At 39.8% G+C, this 12,281-nt stretch overlaps 1 protein-coding gene across 1 annotated transcript in view; it reads right to left on the minus strand.

Moving 5' to 3' along the window:
* The window catches only part of ahnak (AHNAK nucleoprotein), a 31,284-nt gene extending 19,514 nt beyond the window's left edge, over positions 1–11,770 (minus strand). The window contains exons 1-5 of the mRNA XM_088379445.1: positions 11,568–11,770; positions 5,549–5,612; positions 614–673; positions 366–522; positions 35–252 (exon numbers count right to left, since the gene is read on the minus strand). Of these exons, the coding sequence (XP_088235571.1) occupies positions 35–252; positions 366–522 (375 nt within the window). The 5' untranslated portion in view covers positions 614–673; positions 5,549–5,612; positions 11,568–11,770. The remainder of the gene's footprint in view (positions 1–34; positions 253–365; positions 523–613; positions 674–5,548; positions 5,613–11,567) is intronic.
* Between the last annotated feature and the right edge of the window lie 511 nt (positions 11,771–12,281).

Below are 12,281 nucleotides of genomic sequence, written 5' to 3' on the forward strand. Positions count from 1 at the left end.
TGTGCTGATTACATAAGAGCAAAGCAAGACTTACGAGGAGGATGTCTGGACTGGTGCTTCCTAACTTCCCCTCCCATGTCAAAGTACCCAATGGAGAACGACATGGTGTGCTCAGGGGAGAGCAGCATGGGGATTTGTCTTTATTTTGTAGTTTCAATCCAACCTTGTGACGGTTCAGTGTCTTCAGCAGCTCAGATGTTTCTTCTGAGCTCATTTTGTCAAAATAGATTGTAGCACCCACAATCTGGTCACCTATTAAAATAAGTTGCACGAGGTTCAGTAAGAACAATTAATAAACTACGTTTGGTAGCAATTTACTAGAAAAACAAAAGAAAAGAATAAAAGAAAACAAGACGAAAAACTACCTTCATAGACTTTTCCAGATCGTGCTGCTGGTGACTCTCCTTTCACTTCTTTTACAAAGATCTCTCCTTCACTTGTCTGTTCAATCGTCAGGCCAGTTTTATCTGGACCCTCCCAGTCTGGAAAGAGCACTTCCCTTGTTTCTTCTTCATCCGCCATCTATACATATGGACAAACATATAATAATCGCTAGTCACGATCTGTCAAATGCGAATTTGTCTTTACTTTGTGAAAAATGTATCAGAGATACCTTGTTTTGTTTCTTTTGCACTCAAGCCCTGGTGGGAAAGAACGTCACCCTCTTGGTTTCCTGCATGAGGAAAATGTTATTAAAGCATTGCAAATGCAGAGACAACTAAATACATTTGATTTCATTCCAGACAACACTGTATTTCACTCACGTCTCAATCATTAGACAATTTACCCAAATAATCTGACTTGTAGTTCCCAATGATCAACGCTAGAGGTTGGTAAAATCCTTTCAGACAATACAGGCTCATTCTCACTACTTTAAGTCTTGAGTCAAATCGTCCCTGTTTTGCAAAAGCAACCCAATATGACACCTCCGCCTACTTTAAAAATTACAATTGCAAAACAGTTATCACTGCATGCATAATGGTAGGGAGGTAGAGAGGTAGATAAGGCGGGTTTAGGGTGGATGGATGGATGGATGGATGGATGGATGGATGGATGGATGGATGGATGGATGGATGGATGGATGGATGGATGGATGGATGGATGGATGGATGGATGGATGGATGGATGGATGGATGGATGGATGGATGGATGGATGGATGGATGGAAGGAGGGAGAGAGGTAGATAGATAGATAGATAGATAGATAGATAGATAGATAGATAGATAGATAGATAGATAGATAGATAGATAGATAGATAGATAGATAGATAGATAGATAGATAGATAGATAGATAGATAGATAGATAGATAGATAGATAGATAGATAGATAGATAGATAGATAGATAGATAGATAGATAGATAGATAGATAGATAGATAGATAGATAGATAGATAGATAGATAGATAGATAGATAGATAGTAATTTCAATATTTGGTGGCCAGCAAATGATTAGTAATAGCCTGGATAAACAGTTTGGAAAACAAATGATCTGGTCCTTCACAACATCAGCACAGTCAACACTATAGAATGATAGACACACTTTTTAAAAATATTCAAATAAAGTTAATGTAAATACTTAATTATGTCTTACCATCCAGTCTAGTATTTAATACTTCTCTATATAACTATATCCAATATTATACTTACGTTACTAATCTTTGGTGAATATGCTACTTTTTAAAAGATATCAAGCAGCAAAGAACATATTTGGTGGCCAGCAAATGATTAGTAATAGCCTGGATAAACAGTTTGGAAAACAAATGATCTGGTCCTTCACAACATCAGCACAGTCAACACTATAGAATGATAGACACACTTTTTAAAAATATTCAAATAAAGTTAATGTAAATACTTAATTATGTCTTACCATCCAGTCTAGTATTTAATACTTCTCTATATAACTATATCCAATATTATACTTACGTTACTAATCTTTGGTGAATATGCTACTTTTTAAAAGATATCAAGCAGCAAAGAACATGCGGAATCTGACAAAAATAAAAAACCAGCACAGCATTTGGAGGATTTGGAGAATTTCATTTGACTAAACATCATTAAGCAAGGGGTTGTATTCCTGCATGGTTTGCATCCTGGACACTGCTCACATGGATGCACCATGCAATATGCTAATAAACACGTCCATTTTAAGATTGGCCCCATGTGACTGGAAGCATACGGAGAATGCATGCAATGCTTTGAGACAATATTAATCTTGCTCTCTAAAATAGATTTTCTTAGTCTCTCGAGTCTGAATACAAAAAGCCAGGGTCAACGCTCCAGCACATGCAGGGTAAAGGGATAGTACAGATTATGCCGATGACTCACAGCCATCTGCAACCCGATCTTCTGACTTCATTTTTACTCAGTTATTGTGACATGTTACCTCGACTGACGTTTGAATCTATTCCAACCTCAGGCATTACAATAAATGTTGTTTGACAGACACTGTCATACATTGCTTGAGACCACAATTTAAGAACCCTGTTGGATAATGTTGGACTTATTCTGACTGCTCCAATAATCCCATTCAAGCTGTGTTTCGAAAAATCTGAGAATTGCCATTAGATGTTGCTACAGATGAACCTCAATTTTACACACCAAGCAAAATGGCAGACCTGTGATGTTTTGCTGCTACAATACGTTCCTGTCATTGCATCATGGCAATATACTCTACTGTCATTAATTGGGCAGATGTGCACAGACCAGCAAGTGGTTGAAACATCATCATAAACTACTCGTCAGCTAGTTACTGTCAATCACTCTATTTTGTTTCAACTGCATTCTGAGCTCTTACTCAGTTGTGAAAATTGCTAGTGTTAGACTAAGGATTCCATCATACTGTTTGTGATATGTACTGCAAATTGCAATCAGAGAATAAAAACATTGTGTCAGTCAAAACTGAAAATTATTATTTGTTGGATTTTCCCTCTAATTTTTACTTTGGGTCTTATTTGGCTGTGCAGGGTTTGCCCATGTTATGCAGCCCGTGATGGTAATTATTATTAATATTTGTTTACCCTCTTTCTTTTGCAAATTTCATAGTTGCTCTTCTTCACCGTGAGTAAAACATTTGGAGTGTAGTTTTGTCACACTTTTGCTATGTTTCGAGAAAGGGAGGAGGGGAGGGGTTGCAGCTACCGGCAAGAAGGCTGGAGGAAACAACTTTAGTAGAGAAAGGTGAGGGCAGGAAATGATGGGCAAAAGACAAAAAGTGGGTGAGATAGCTGAGGAATTGCTGGACACCTTATAAGTTAACTAGAGAGGGAATGAAAGAAAACAAGAGAGCAGTAAAGCAAATATAACAAATGGTTATCGCAGGAGTGAGCTCCGAGCTTGGTGATGGGCAAATTGAGTAAAAGACAAAAAGTGGGTGACATAGCTGAGGAATTGCTGGAGGAATGACACCTTATGAGTTAACTGGCGAGGGAGTGAAAGAAAACAAGAGAGCAGTAAAGCAAATATAACACATGGCTATCGCAGGAGTGAGCTCCGAGCTTGGTGAGAGGTGACGCTCAAGGGTAGTCCTAGTCCTTCAACCTTTTATTAAATTCTATCTCAAGTATTCCGATGTCCCTCTCTTTGAGAAGTTTATGATACGATAATTGCTCTTAACAGATCCTGCTATATACAGTCGATATTAAAAATCTACACACCCATTTAAATGCCAAGCTTTTGATGATTAAAAAAAATAACACCAAGATAAATAATTTCAAAACGTTTTCTACCATGAATATAATATTTAACTTTTATGAAATCATTTTAACATCTCTTAAAAAGTGTAAGTAAAATAAACAACTGCAATAATGTGGTTGCGCAACCATGCACAACTTCTTATATATGGGATATGGGTGTGGTCAGATTTCACATTCAAACTCTTGTCAAATGGGACTCGACACTCACCTGCCAGCATGTAACATGGCTTTGATTAACCCCAAACATATTTCAGATGTTCATTTTGGGACTTTTCTTTTGTTTCCTGACAGAAGCCTGAGTTTCTTGTGCTAACACTTACTACTGTTTGGAACTGTTAGTAATTCCCTTTACCTTGACTGAGATCTCAATTTAAGCTAAAGAAAAACAGCTCCAAAACATAATTTTGTCACCACCAAGCTTCGCTGTAGGAATGGTGTTACTTTGGTGATCAGCAGTGTTGTGTTCACTCCAAACATATTTTTTGAAATTACGGACAATTATAACCATAACCGGACAATAACAAATTTCTCAGATAATTTTGAGGGATTTTATGGTCCGATGAAAGCAAGTTTGGAAATTTTGGAAACATTCCAAACAAACACTGGTACATAAAAAAAAATAAAAAAAAATGCTCATCACCAAAAGAACACCACACTCACAGTTGTGCCAGCATCGTGCTCTGGAGCTGATTTGGTTCAGTTGGACATTGGACTTTTTTCAAAAAAGTGAGTCCGTCGAATCAGACTAGAACATCTTTATTTAGGTTCAATCAAAGACACTTAAAACAGTAGCAGGTGTGTTCTGAGTCTGAGTCTGCGTCTGACTGCTTAATTTGGAACGCACTTACTTATGAGAGGGTGTGCACACTAATTTTGTTTTGTTTAGTTCTACTGCCACTCTTGAAAATATTTTTTAATCAACTGAGTTCTACAGGTTATGGGCCACACTAATGTTGGAATTTCCTTTTAATTATTTATCTTGGTCTCTGGGCTGTCAACTAGACTGTGTATACTTTTTCATACCCACCATAAAATACCATCTTGTGACAATTAATTTGAAAGGATCATATAATTCCAAACAGACTGTTTCTCAATGAGTAAGCTTCTGTTCATCATAAGACAAGCACGCAGTCACACACCATGACAGTCATTATCTGTTCTTTCCCTTTTTACGTCAGTGCCATTCTTTGTGTGCCGTGTTTCTGAAATATTTTGAAGATGTACAAACAGGTTTCTTTAAAGGGAATATAAATTAAAGCATAGAGTAGATGAAACACTATCCATCACATATGGTGTGGTTTGGAATGCATTTAGAGCAAACCATAGTGGGACAGTGAGACAGACAAAGCCTTTATTTACTGGACTGTGACCAAAGAACATATGGATGTGCCTCTCTGCTCTGCCATTGGTCTACAGGGACAACACAGAGTGATTTCTCCGCGCCTTTTTTTCCACTCAAAGGGAATAAATCATCCAACGCTGCTGACTATAAACAGGCAAGACTTGCGGGACCTTATGGATTTGTTTCATAAGAAGGGGGTTCGAGGAACCCAACAGGTGGTGGCTGGGGGAGGAACAAGGGGGTGGCAAGAGGAGGAAACAGGGTGCAAAAGTGTCAAGTTTCTATTCGAGTTAGAACAGCGGAGGCATGATCTCGAGTCAAAGGAGGCTTTGCAACAAACATTCCAGCACATTTTGCTCTCTGCATAATGGAGGGCTGTTCTGAGGTCACACTGACAAGATGGCCTTGGAGTACAGAAGTGGGAGGGTGGGATCAGAAGTTTAGTTTTCCTTTCCTGACCAGTAACAGATGTATACAGAGGATTCCTTTTTGACATCACGTCAAGGACAATTACCTTGGATCGCTCAAGCGAGGCCAAGGGCTTCAGTCCGATGCGTTGGTTCTTGTTTTCTTGACTTCTGGTGACAGAAAAGCAGACAGGGTGGTGATTCATTTAAGATGGTACTTCCACATTGTAATTGGATCACAATAAACAACCAAATAAGCTCTGCAATATATTGTACAAAGAAGAAACAGAAGATAATGATGCTCAATTTAGATTTTCCAGTTCCGCAGTGAAAGGTTGACTCTCCATGACATATAGCCAACTTGTTATCATATTGTTAACATCGGATGTGTTTACCTTAAAATAAAATAAAAAACTGGCAATGTTTTATCATATATTTAAGTATTTGCACAGCTCAATTCTTAATCCATTTTTTTAAATATCACTTTTCTGGCATCGTTAATATGTTTTCTTGCTGTGACTTGCTCAAGCTCTTACATGACTACCGCAGATTGTTGCTTCAGCCCACTGGCACATTTGGAAACAAAGCCTTCTCTTTGTTAGAGCAAAGTACAAACAGAACCAGACTGAATGTGTTTAAAGGCAGGCATCTACCAGTGGGAACATGCCCCTCGGAATAATTCTTTTGCGACAGGCTGTGCAGCTCCATCGTTAACTTCTCCCAATTATTATCATTAGTCGGTTAAGTTATAAAAAAAAAAAGTGATATTTCTTTCCAAAACCCTTAGTTTGCCTAATTTGTCGGTATTGCATATTTGAACTAACTTTCCTCCAAAATAGTAGGAACATTGCTGAGATAAATGCTACCCGATAGCAGTTGTTCTTTTGTTTGCGTAAGGAGAGCTGTGGTACAGCAGCTGTGCACACTTTGCATCCCGCACTCTTGTTGCGGTATCATAATCATCAGGCTGCTGTTGAAACAGCAATGCCATGAAATGATTCAAACAAACTCACAGGTGTAGTCACTAAATTTACAGAAAACAAAATTAGGTGTGTGAACTGTATCATGTTATGACTTGCTTGTGGTGAGATTTGTTGCTGATTCACTTGTGTTGACTTTGTAGTGTGTCAAAAGATAACAGACACCCTTGATACCCAAATATGAGACCACACAGTGGACACCAACAGTGGGTACACAAAAATGCATGTACAGAAGAAAGCACTGCCTGTGGAGTCCACAAGTCCACTCACATTGCTTCACCTCTGCTATGCTTGCGGCGGGAGAAGCTCAGAGCATGGCCCCACCCAGACCTTCAGTCGCACACATTCCTTGATAGAGCTGCCGGGCCAGCTGGAAGGGAGCCCAGCCTCTCCCCGCACTGACTAACTCCACAGAAATGTTCTCTTCCTGCCTCACTCGGGCTCCATTCTGTGCTGCCCACCCCACTCCCCCTGTCTACAGTGAGGCCACCACACCCCCAATGTGCAGGTTCTGCTTAAATAAACAAGAACACCACACACATTCACATTACTCACCATCCAGCATGCGCTCTGAAACACTGGGTTATCAAAGATCACTATCAAATTGTTATTGGCTACATTTGTGCTACAGTCATGCAACTAAACACGTGTTGTACACCTTTGTTCAAACAGCTAACCCTAGTACGGCAAATCAGTCTGGGATTCAAGTCAGCTCACGTCAACTTGGTTGCCAAATGTAATCATTTTGATGAACACAAAACAGCAGCCGTGTGACCGTGGTTACGGCTCAAGTGTGAGTGAGCAAGCCACTTTAAAGGGTTCGGCAAGGCGCGAAAATAAAGGCCACAAAGAAGAGAGGGAAGAAAGGTGGTAGCAAATTATTGTCGAGCAAAATGGACTCCCTGTTCTCACACTGTACAACTACAGTATGGGGAGAAGGCCTCCGCTCACTATTCCTGAAAACATGCAGATAAAGTATGTATGTGTGACGCATAGAAAAGGAATGCATGTCAAGATAAGTGGTTCTCTTCTGTGCTCCACAGTCAACGTTCAGTACTGCATCCCTAAACCAAACCACAAGTCCTGAATGAGAACAAAGCCTGCCCACTGACGCCAGCTTGCCCACTTATTAAAACTGTTGTCAGTTTGGAAGAGGTTGGAAAAAAACGAGAGATAGAAACAAGGTCGAATTTAAGGTCGAGTTAGATGCAGGGCAGGTTTTCATTGTTTTCTCTTGCATTACTGGATATGTGAGGTGGGAGGACCTTCGATTGAATTTCCTCTCCTGAGGTTGATGTTTGAGAGGGAGTGTTTCCTTCAAAACACCAAGGCTTTGTCAAGAAGTGTTGCTTTTTTTGGACTGATTCCATTATTTTCCTTTCTGCAATATTAGGATGCAGGACAACTTTCAACAACTGTTTTTCACAGTACTAATATCATATTTTCTTTACCTCGGCTTATATTACCATGTGCGAAAACTGCCACAACAAAAACAAGATAGCATGTGAGGCTTTTGCACATGATCCATAGCAGCATTAGACACTTCATAATTAAGTTTGGATTTGTTTCTGTCCATGACAGCTGCCATTGGAACAAGAACAAGTGCAAGTCCATTCATAGAGCTAGAGAGCAAAAGGTGAAAAGGAGGGCAGAATTGCAAGCATAGTTTCAGAAGGTATATTTATAGTTATTAGACTTTCTTTGACGCAGAGTGCTCAGAAAATTAGACCTGAAGAAAAGTTGAAATTATTTTTGAGATTGCAATGGGAAAAAAGCAAGCCTATTTGCTGTTTGATAAAAATTACAGAAAGAATCCTTGATCTACTTTTTTCTGGTGGTTCAATTGTTTGATGAAAAATCTGAAAGTAACCTTTGAATTATGTTAGTCACAAAAAAAACAGAAACAAACAGGCAGCGGTAAATATAACACTGCAGCATGTCTTCCCTCGTGAGACAATTTGGCTTGTAAGGCTTTCTATGTAAATAAGTTTTGTTTTATGGCAGATGTATTACCACACCTCTCAAATCACGTAATCTCTACAGACAGCCAACGCACACTGCGGACATTGTGAGACATTCCAAACTTGCGCACTGGATGGACGAGAAGGGAGTGGCTGCAGTGTGGATTGTCTAGGAGGGCTTTTAAAAACTTCACACACTATGGTTACATGTTTAGACACTGCTAGAGAATGTGAAAACTCCCCTCACAGAAACACTTACTAAGTATCTAAAAACCTGCTCTCCACATATATACATATATATATGTATATATATAGTGTATATATATATATAGTGTATATATACATATATATATATAAAATTATATATATATATATATATATATATATATATATATATATATATATATATATATATATATATATATAAATTCATGATTCAATAGCTGTCACCCTTGTTAAGTTTAGCCTCTATAATCGATCCAAGCACGTTGTGGCTGCCTCCCCACATTGGTTTGTCCTCCTATCAACATTCTAACAGGCCCAACAGAGGAAAAGGAAACGGAAGTGTGTGAGACCACTTTCTTTCCGTTCTCCCTGGCTCATACGGTTCCTTTTGGCCAGTATGGCAATGCAATAAGAAAAGACCAGCCAGTGCTGAAAAAAAAAAAAAAACATGCCAAGCCTTTGCCTTAAGGATGAAAGTGCTGTTGTTCATTAGTGAGCAAGACTGTGCAAAAACTTGGTGGTCAGGTGATCATTGATTAATTTATGATAATAACAATAATAATAATAATAATAATTATTATTATTATTATTATTATTATAAATTACTTAATGTTGATGGTTTGTATTGATAAGTGGGTGCAAATAAGATCAGTTGCATTTTGGCGGAGGTCTGGCCTTTACTGATTTCCATGATAGCTTATGACACACTGTCACATGGTTGGCACAGGCACCAAAGTGCCAGGTGAGTGACAGGATGAAAATAGCATAATTTCATGCAAAAGAGTGTTTTTGATGAAAACGGTTTCAACAACTTCACATGACACCATAATATAGTCTCTGTGTCAGTTCATTGCTTAGTGACATGAGTATTCAAACAAACGGCATTTGCCTCGAGCCAGAACAAGGCCCCGTTCACTGGGGAGTCTTTCACAACCAGTTCTGAGGCTTTCATCACCTCCAATCTACATTGCATATTTATTCATTTTTGTGTCATGCAGGTATATGCATGACAGAGTAACATGTTATACAACCTTCACACCACATTATCACCAAGTAAAACATGAAGAATGACATTTCAAGAGTACTATTGCCAAAGTACACTACAAGAGACCCTTTGCCCGCCCCCCGAGAATGATTTGGCTCTGTGAGCGACCTATGTCAGAGTTAATCACCTTGACAGGAGCAATTTGAGAAACGCCAGACATTTACAACCTTAGAACCGACAGCAAAGAGTCTGCAGAGAAGAGCAACAGTGCACTGAAATGCGTTTTCTTTTTTGGGTGTGGCAGGCGAGCGCTGCGAGGCTGGGCAACTGCACACGTTGACATTTTACTCTTTGATAGAATTCAACGAGAGATGAAGAGATGAGTTGACTTTTTGCTGCAGTAACCCAGTCCCCCCCCCCCCCCCCCCACACACACACACACACACACACAGACATGCACACACACCCCGGTTTTACTCGCTTGGAGTGAACTTGATCCAGATGAAGAAGATTCTACTTGGAAGCATATCTGAAAAGATGTTATATATTTTTATCAAACTTGTAGACACAGGAAAGACATCTTAGTCACCAACGTGCAGAGGCTTAGTTCCCTCTTTATGCCTCAGACCTGGTTTCAATTAGCTTGTCTTTCCAAACCACTGCATTCCATTACCCCACCACCACCACCCCTGCCCCCCCTCACTGACTCCCTCCTTCGTACTCTCGCTTCCCTTCTTCCTCTCTCCTTCTACCCTCATCTCTCCTGCCCTGTGCCCCTGTCCAACCAAGGACACGTGAAGAAACAGAGAAAGAGGAAAAATCTGGCAGAACAAAATATTTGTAGCATTGAGCCATGAGGTCAAAACAGCAACTTTAAACTTTCTTGTTTAAACTTGTTTAAACTTTCCACTGTATGACAATCTATTCCTGGAAAGTTATGCAAACCCAGGGCTCAAAGAAATTATCACAAAAAAAAAAAACATACACATATTACAACGATGAACCAGAATTGTATGTTTTCAATTATCCAATAACCTCAATTGCATAATGACAAGTAAACTAAAGTTAAAGTTATTGGTTTAAAGTTATTAAAACCAAGCATATATTTCCTTTCCGCAACCAGCACTGTTGATACGTTTTGGTACTTTTGGTAGATTTGCTATAAATGTTTAAGCATGGAGATTTCAGCTGCAGAAAGGGTGTGCCTCTGTGAGGAGAAGAACACAGGCAGAGAGAAAAAGGAGGGGGTGGAAGGAGGCGAAGGAGAGGAATCCACACCCAGACTGGTTGGTGGCTTCAGACGCGCATGGCTTTGTAACTTTACTTTTTAAACGTCGACGTGCCTTGCAAGCCTTTGCCAATGCTGACAGACAACGCAGGAAAACATCAAGTGATAAGATCAACGCTGCCAATTTGAATCTTATCTTGACAGTCATTGCGCTATTCAACTGTCATCAAGTGTGCGGAATACTCCAGTGCAACTTGAAAACCACAAATCCACGTGTTGAATTTGAGCAATTTTGGAATGTATCGGAGTTTTTAGTCAAACAAATCCCAATGCAAATACAACGCAGTAACTATCACAGCGAGTTCAGCTTTAATCCATGAAAAGTCTTTGACTCGCAAACTGTTGCGCAGTTAAAGGAAAAGTGAAGTGCGCAATTCCACTCCGCTCCTGCAGGTACACACCCACTTTTGGAACCTGCTCTATTTTAACTTAAAAGGGGAATTATCATAACATTTTAACATCACCCCCGCCTTTTAGAAAAAAAAAAAAAAAACACTAAGAAATGTTCACTCGTGATACTCACACTCAACACTACTGCCATCTGAACTGTGACAGAAATGCTGGACTGCCAAGTTTTCCACTTTTTGTTAATTATTACAATGTTTTTCCCCTATGATAATTACTTGAGATAAAGCTCAGATGACAGCGAGAATATGAAGTATGTATAGTATAAAACTGGATCCATACCTGTGCGCACACGTTGCGCCCGAGAAGCCTCACACAAGCTTGAGCATCCTTGAAAACGTTGTCGTCTTTCCCTTCTACCCAGTCCAAGAAGAGCGCTTCTCAACTTTGACGAAATTCTATGACTTCTCCAACTTTTCGATCAAGCAAAGTTTCCAGGGCGTTTTCTTTCCTCCCACCCGCTCTTTCTCCCTCCCTCCTCTCTGCTGAGTTGATTTTAACTTCTTTTTTTCCCTGTGTAGCTGCTCCTCTGGGCTGAGCAGAGTGCTCGGATAGGGTGCTGGGTTGGGTTGCTGGTTTCCAGAGGGGAGGGGACCAGTGCGAGGGAGTGGTTCTTCGCTGCCATGGGACAACCTACGAGGGAGCGGCCCTTCGTAGCCATGGGTCAACTGACTACTCCACATGGGGGACCTTAAAGCAAAAAAAGAAAGCAAATGTCAACCGTAAGGTTATGACAAAAGAACTTTACCTTTGTTAACATATTGCACTACTAATACAGTAGTATAAAAATATACAATACACAGCAAAAGTATAAAAGTACATATCTACTATCACATATTGGACAGCATATCTGACTCAGAGTTCAAGGTTCACATCTCGCCTCTGGCCATAGTGGGGTTTGCCTATGCTCAGGCTTGTTCCCAAAATCCAAGAGACACTAGATTCATTGAAGACTTTGATTCAGGGATCTCAAACTCAACTTATGTGAGGGGCCGC

The sequence above is a fragment of the Syngnathus floridae genome, chromosome 1 (assembly GCF_059516105.1).
Source record: "Syngnathus floridae isolate MCC-2025c chromosome 1, RoL_Sflo_1.0, whole genome shotgun sequence".
NCBI lineage: Eukaryota > Metazoa > Chordata > Actinopteri > Syngnathiformes > Syngnathidae > Syngnathus > Syngnathus floridae.